The sequence below is a fragment of the Mus pahari genome, chromosome 21 (genome assembly GCF_900095145.1).
Source record: "Mus pahari chromosome 21, PAHARI_EIJ_v1.1, whole genome shotgun sequence".
NCBI lineage: Eukaryota > Metazoa > Chordata > Mammalia > Rodentia > Muridae > Mus > Mus pahari.
This window is the reverse complement of record NC_034610.1, coordinates 16,811,034-16,819,070: the sequence shown is the minus strand read 5'-3', so window position 1 is coordinate 16,819,070 and position 8,037 is coordinate 16,811,034. Positions and strand designations below refer to the sequence as shown.

The 8,037-nt window shown below is 38.2% G+C and overlaps 1 protein-coding gene across 3 annotated transcripts in view; it reads right to left on the bottom strand.

Moving 5' to 3' along the window:
- Nucleotides 1-2,060: 2,060 nt before the first annotated feature.
- LOC110338283 (zinc finger protein 54-like) overlaps nucleotides 2,061-8,037 on the bottom strand; it is a 91,818-nt gene continuing 85,841 nt past the window's right edge. For all 3 annotated transcript variants that reach the window (XM_029532854.1, XM_029532853.1, XM_021221577.2), the window contains 2 exons: nucleotides 7,177-7,303; nucleotides 2,061-5,045 (listed from right to left, as the gene is read on the bottom strand). In XM_029532854.1, coding sequence (XP_029388714.1) covers nucleotides 3,031-5,045; nucleotides 7,177-7,303 — 2,142 coding nt within the window. In that variant the 3' untranslated portion in view covers nucleotides 2,061-3,030. The remainder of the gene's footprint in view (nucleotides 5,046-7,176; nucleotides 7,304-8,037) is intronic.

The window sequence follows — 8,037 nt, the reverse complement described above, 5'->3', positions numbered from 1 at the left end:
GTATAGGGAACTTTCGGGATAATATTTGAAATGTAAATAAAGAAAATAATAAAAAAAATACAATAAAATAAAAAGAAAGTGTTGTAAGAGGGTTGATGTCTTTATCGCTCCACTGATGCTCCTGCCTACCTAAAGGAAGTGACCTCTTCAGGTTCTATATCCTTTATGCTGTTAGTCACAGGGAAGGTCACCTCCATTGATTTTGGGCACCTCCCTTATCCCAGGTCTCTGTCTCATCCTGGAGACAACCCCCCCACCTCCTACCCCCATCAGTTGCAGACTTCCATTCATTCTTATGGTCATTTGTCCCAACCCTCCCCACAACTGATCCTGAAACCCATTTTCCTCCCCATCCCCTCTCCTACCTGGTTCCCTCGCTTGATCTGCCTTTTATGACTTTTTATTTCCCCTTCTAAGTGAGACTCAAGAATGCACTTATGTCTTCCTTTTTGTTTACCTTCTTGGGGTCTGTGGGGTGTACCATGCATATTCTATCCTGTATTTTACGGCTAATAGCCACTTATGAGTACATATCATGTATGTCCTTTTGGGACTGGATTACCTCAATCAGGATGATATACTCAAGTTCCATCCATTTGCCTGCAAAATTCATAACTTTGTTTTTAATTGCTATGGTATTCCATAGTGTAGATGTACCTACACTGTTTTCCTAATCCAAACTCCCAAAGTCCATATTCCTGTGAACAAAAGCATGATCAGGTCTAGCACAATATCCCACTCCCTGCTACCACTTCTTTCTTAGTTATGGTTGTATTGCTTTGTAGAGTTACCATGACCTAGGCAACTCTTATAAAGGCAAACATTTAATTGGGCCTGGCTTGAAGTTTCAGAGGTTTAGTCCATTATCTTCATGGCCAGAGGCATGCCATCCTGGAGGCAGACATGGTGCTAGAGGTGTTCTACATCAGAAGGCCAAGAGGAGACTATTTTCAACAGGATACTTGGAGGAGACTATCTTCTGCACTGGGCAGAACCTGAGAGAACCCATAGTCCATCTCCACAGTGACACACTTTCTCCAACAAGGCCACACCTCCTAATAGTGCCACTTCCTATGATCAAGCATTCAAACGCATGAATCACTGAGGGCCACACCTATTCAAACCACCACACTAGGCCTGGAATCAATTCAGATATCCATCAACTGATACATGGATAAGTGAAAATGTGATACATATCTACGGAACCTGATACATTACTCAGTTGTAAATAAAAATAAAATGTGGTATCTGGATGTAAAAGTAAATAACTAGAAATTATGATGAGTTCTGCAACAGTCAAACAGCACATTTGCTCTTATATGTGGGTCTTAGATTCAAAGTTTCTGTTTATTCAAGTAAGACTGCATGTAGAAGCTAGAAATTGACCAGTAGAAGGGAGATGCAGGAAGCAAGAATGGGTAGATTATGGGTGATATGAAATTAGAGAGTGGGTATTTTGGGGAACAGAATAGTTCAAATATGTACTGGAGTAGTGGGGAGGAGAGGTGCTCCTAAAAGGTCAACACAAATGAGATGCCTATAGCCAACCTGTCTCTTGATTGGATTTGAGGCCTGCACATAGAGAGGAATTTATACCATGGTCAAACACCAAGGCTTGGGTAGTGTAGGTCCAAGGACATAACTAATTGAAATTTTGTTAGTGATCATGCTGTTAATTTGGCATATAAATATTCATGTCCAGTTTGTGCAAATCTCCAGCTTGGTGAAAGAAGCCTCCTCTTACAGCAGGTAGTGGACAAGAGATTCCCAACTGTTCAGAAGTTTCTAAGAACAGGCAACTGTGTAAGAATCGGGTGATTACCATTTCATAACAGTCGATGGACGGTCCCTGAGTCTCTTTTACCTCCTTGAGAGTGGACAGGCTGTTAATGATAGCTACATGATTTTAATTTATAACATTGGTTATTACCTCCCAATTTTTCTTCAGTAGTGCAAAATGAATTTCTGTGTGCCCTCAGTGGTTTTTCTTGAGAGCTGATCTTGAACTCAGAGATCCACTTGTTTCTGCCTCCAGGGTGCTGGAAGTAAAGGTCTGCACCACCAAGCCCAGTACTCTTGCCAATTTCTGATTTGTCTGTGAGCATGCCTGTGATGCTACATGCACAGCTTATATATCTCTTTATAGTTTCTTACCTTCTTGCTATTTCTAAGGTTTGACTCTAGTATAAAGATTTTGAAGGTGAATGAAAGATGAGACTTTATTAGAGTTTTTGTGTGTTTTCTCTCATGATGAATTTGCTTTCATGTCAGCAATTTCAGCACCAGGAAAAAGCATTTGGGGATGGGTACAATTCCCAATGAGGAATAAGACATGGAGACTATATATGGTATAACTTTATATGGGTTCTCAGAAATATAAACTTTGTGATGTACAGAACAATTAGAGGTCTTTGCAACATTTTTAATGTTACATTTTGTCATTATTATTTTTAAGACACATTTATGTAGTTCTGGCTGTCCTTGAATTATCCATATCAGGACAACCTTGAATTCACAGGTATCTTCTTGTCTTTGTTCAGTGCTGGGATTAAATGGTGTTCACAAACGTGCATGGAACTAAGAATTTTATTATGAATTTTTGGATGATGAACAAGATGTTTTAATTGCCAATCTGGCCAGGGGGGTAGAGAGATAGCTTAGTAGATAAAAGCAAGGGCTGATCTTTTAGAGGACTGGGGATCAATTCCCAAATCCTCTAAAATTCCCAAAGACACAACTGCCTAACTCCAGCTTCAGGGGATCTCTTGCCAGCTTCTGGCCTCCATGGGCACTATGCAATGTAGTGTAATGATACCACCACAAAAGCACCTATACACTCACAAACACACACAGAGGAAGAGGGAGGGGAAGGGAACTTTTCACCCAATAACATTTGCAAAATTTTAACTTAAATTCTGTGATATTTTCTAAAGTTTAAAAAACTTCATTAAAAGCCTTCACAATTTTTTCATCCTTATGTTTCTATTATGTATAATAGGATTTGTAAGCCAAGATAATACTGGATAAATGCTATGTCACATGATTTACATTAGTATGTTTCTCTCCAGTATGAAATCTCTGATGTCTTCTAAGATTTGAAAGGTGGATAAAGGATTTGTCACAGTCTTTGCATTTGTAAGGTTTCTCTCCAGTATGGATTTTCTGATGTGCTCTAAGGTAGGAACACCTAGTAAAAGATTTGTCACATTCTGTACATCTATAAGGTTTCTCTCCAGTATGAACTCTCTGATGTGCTCTAAGATTTGAGTTATGAGTAAAGGACTTGTCACATTCCATACATTTGTAAGGTTTCTCTCCAGTATGAAGTTTCTGATGTCTTCTGAGATTTGAAATCTGGTTAAACGATATGTCACAGTCTTTGCATTTGTAAGGTTTCTCTCCAGTATGAATTTTCTGATGTATTCTAAGACTAGAAATCCGGAGAAAGGATATGTCACAGTCTTTGCATTTGTAAGGTTTCTCCCCAGTGTGAATTTTCTGATGTGCTCGAAGGTAGGAGCACCGAGTAAAAGATTTGTCACATTCCTTACAACTGTAAGGTCTCTCTCCAGTATGAACTCTGTGATGTGTTCTAAGATGTGAGTCCTGGGTAAAAGATTTGTCACATTCCCTACATTTGTATGGTTTCTCTCCAGTATGAATTTTCTGATGTGTTCTAAGAATTGAGCATGTAGTAAAAGATTTGCCACATTCCTTACATACATAAGGTCTCTCTCCTGTATGAACTCTGAGATGACTTCTGAGATATGAATGCTGGGTAAAAGATTTGTCACATTCTCCACATTTGTAAGTTTTTTCTCCAGTATGAATTTTCTGATGTTCTCTAAGAGTTGAGCACTCAGTAAAAGTTTTATCACATTCCTTACATCTGTAAGGTCTCTCTCCAGTATGAACACTCTGATGTCTCCTGAGATGTGAGTTATGAGTAAAGGATTTGTCACATTCTATACATTTGTAAGGTTTCTCTCCAGTATGAATTTTCTGATGTGTCTTAAGAGTTGAATTCACTGTAAAGGATTTGTCACACACCTCACATTTATAAGGCTTTTCACCAGTATGGATTCTGTAATGCCTTTTAAGATGTGATAATTCAATAAAGGACTTCCCACATTCTTTGCATTCATAATGTATCTCTGGAGTATGAGTTTTCTGATGCCATTTTAATGATGCATAATGGGTGAAGGATGTGTCACACTCATTGCATTTGTAAGGCTTCTCTCCAGTATGGAGTCTGTAATGTTTTCTAAGGTGTGAAAGCTGATGAAATTCCCTGCCACATTCTGAACAACTACAATGTTCCTCAGAACTATGGATTTTCTGNTGTGTCCTAAAACTGGAAGAGTGGGCAAAGGATTTGTCACATTGCTTACATTTGTAAGGCTTCTCTCCAGTATGCATTTTCTGATGGCTTTTAAGTACAGAGGTTTGACGAAATGACTTTCCACATTCTTTGCATTTGTAAGGTTTCTCCCCAGTATGAAGTCTTTGATGTATTTTAAGATTTGCACACCGATTATAGGATTTGTCACAAATGTCACACTTGTAAGGTTTCTTTCCAGTATGAATTCTCTGATGTTTAATGAGCCTTGAGGAGGTACTGAAGCATTTACCACATTTCCCACACTCGTGTGGTTTCTCTTCAAGGTAGATTGTTTGTTGCATGAGATTATATGTACAGTTGAAATAGTTGTCATATTCATCTTCTCTGTGCTCTTTATTTGCAGTGTAGAGTCTTTCATCTTGAATAATGCTGGAACACACATTTAAAGATTTCTCACAGTCTTCAGATTGGCAAGGTTCTTCTCCAGTGTGCATGCTCCTATGTCTGCANTGGTTTGATGATTGGTCAACAGAGGAATTCCTGTCCTTACAGCATCTGCGGTTATTAGAGGTTTCTGTAGTGTCACCTCTTTTATAAAGTGCATCATTGGAGGGATCACAAAGCATTTCACCAAGATTACGCTGGCAAGACTCCTTTCCAGTCTTCACTTGTTGATGAACAGTATCACATATGCAGTAGTTCTCTGAAAATGAGTAAAAGTCCAATTAGTCGGGGTTGTTCCATGATTATACACTTAAAAAATTACTGTCTTCCTAAAGATTCTCCCTTAAGATAAGTCAANCAGTAACTACTTAGATGTGGTTTTTTTAACTGTAATTTTATATATTCTCACAAACACAGCGTGTTATCCTTCAAAGGTCTATGATTTATAATAGCTATCTTATCTTTATGAAAACTGTCTAATTGCTCAAGATGGATAAAATAATTGAGGGATCAATAATTAATTTTGGGATGGAGCTCACTGATTATATTTATAATACATGTCTCTATTTTTAAATATTTTTTTCTCAGAAAATGATGAGGAAGAGTTTAATCCAATCCCAGAATCATGCAACTTGTGTGTATATTAGTACAGCAATGAAAAACTGTTGTTCAGGAGACCCAATTCCTTGTAATATGAATGACTTACTTAAAAGCATCCAACATTATTTTTCCCCCCTTGGGCAAGGTTTCCTCTGTGAACTGACCCTAGCAGTCATGGACTGGCTTGGTACATGAAGCTGGCCCCAAATTCATAGAGATCTACCTGCCTCTGCCTCCCAAGTACTGGGATTGAAGTCATGTACCACCACACCCAGCAAAGGGTCTTTTTTTTTTTTTCCAAAAACAGGCAAACTAGATTCTCTAAAGTATTATAAGCAAAGTAACTCTTTTGACAAATATCAGAGGCTCTTGGATCATATAAGGTAGGACAGCAATGGGCAGCTATTGCTTATTTCTTTCCTCCATTGTCTGAGCTCCACACACTGCTGTGTTTCTTAACTTTCCTTACACAGTTATTTTCAAGCCAACTTTATACACTGACTTCTGTGATCATTTTCCAGAAGGGTGTCTGTGTATCATCCACTGAGAAGAAAATGAAGGATGTAATATGAATACCTACATATGAGGAAGGCAATTACAGAATAATGATACTTCATGGACTTATATTAGACTTATAATTTGAACAATTATTCCAATCACATGGTCGTCATAGTTAAATAAAATTGCATTTCATACTAATATTACCTCACCATAATTCAGGTGCAACAAGGCGCAGCATCTTCTTTTTTCATGTTTAATGTTTTTATTGAAATAAAAATGTAAAGGTCAACAATAATATCATTTGTTTAAACAAAGAATGGTAATGTATACTTAGAGCCCCAGTCCTTGGGAAGCGACTTGTAAGGTTTGAATATTTGTGGCCAGCCTGGACCACATGAAGTTAAGACCAATATGGGATAGAAAGGTTTTATCTCAAAGGAAAAAAAAAAAAAGTACCACTTGGGTTGAGCAGTCACCAAGGTATATGTCATAAGGGCTACTGATCACCATGAAGTAGTATTGAGTAGGCTAGAGTGGCTTGTCAGAGAGTCCCAGGGATCCATGTCTTCTAATAGTNNCAACAGGTAGGATGNATTCTGGGGCCAGGCCATTATACTAGGCTAAATGATTGGGAATCATTTTGAGTGGAACTGAATATAGCAAAACATTTCCAGCTCTTGCTTTCCCTTTCACTTTAATCGTTCACTCTTGACTGCTTACTCACAAGCTCACCCTACTTGTAGCTTGTCTCTCCTCTCCATGTTCCTGGGCAATCTAATTAATCCCAGACTGATAACCAAGCCTACCTTGCATACAATAATCCAGGTGTTCTGTTTGGTAGCTTATAATCCATGTTAGACACTTTAAGAAAGAATACAGGTGTCTAACATGGTACTCTGCTCAGTACATGAAGAGAATACAAAGTAGAGGAATCCAGGAATGAATTCCCAGTTGCTATTCTCTCTCAGAATCTTCAGCACATTAAGGGAGAATTTTTAATTCACTTATGTTGAGTTTTTCTCACAATTAAAACCATGTAATTACAATGATGGAAATGGAGCTGTAAGATATGAGGATAAATATTATGCACTGCAGAAATAAAAATGAAGGGTGCATGTCACCTCTAAACTAGAAAATCGAAAGAAAAAAAAACAACATGAAAAAGTTCCTTTCTGTATCAATCTTTCCCTACTCTCAAGTTGTTTTCAAATAGCTTAACAGAGTTTACTACCATAAGGTCAATATATAGAAAAGATGAGGTGGAAGACCGACAAGCAAAATGTTCTCACCGACAGAGACTAGATTGCTGTAATTCTCCAACATCACATCAATGTACAGAGCCCTCTGAGCAGAGTCCAGGCATTCCCACTCCTCCTGGGGGAAGTCCACAGCCACATCCCCAAATGTCAACAGACGCTGAAATAAAAAGGCACAGTGTGACCATGTGTTTCTCTGGAAATAAGGAGATGAAATGTAGATGAACAAAGACCATTANTTAGTGAGATGATTTCTCATGTACTCACACTCTGTAATGAATGTTCCACCTCTNTGAAAGCAGGATGACACAACAGTCTCACAAGCATGTCCATGAAACAGGACACACAATTGAGGTCTGGACATCATTATCTATCTGTTATGGACACATTTTGACCCTCAGAATGACAGTGTGCATGTCTCAGAAGGACAGTTCGTGATGAGTACANGTGCTTTAAAATGCTATACCTGACAATCATGCTAAACTATTCACATTGAATCAATCCTGTCTGTACTTGGCATTATAGAGAAACACAGATGGGATGACATGTATGTGTGTGTGTGTGTGTGTGTGTGTGTGTGTGTGTATACATACACACAGTTTCTGTCCATCAAAGGGAACAATTGGCATGGCACACAGACTCCCACAGAAAAGGAGAAAATCTGTACTAGTGACAGTCTAGATAGGGACCATATCTAGAGTTTACCAAGAATTACAGAAGTTAAATACCAAGGTAATAAAANTGCCAATCAATAATGGGCAAAGGATGTAAATAGACACCTTGAGAAGACAGAAAACCAAATGGTCAATAAATATGGCAAAAAGTATCCAGGATTTCTAAAATGCCATCAGAGAAACACAAAATAAANGTACTTTAAAATACTGCTTCAGCACA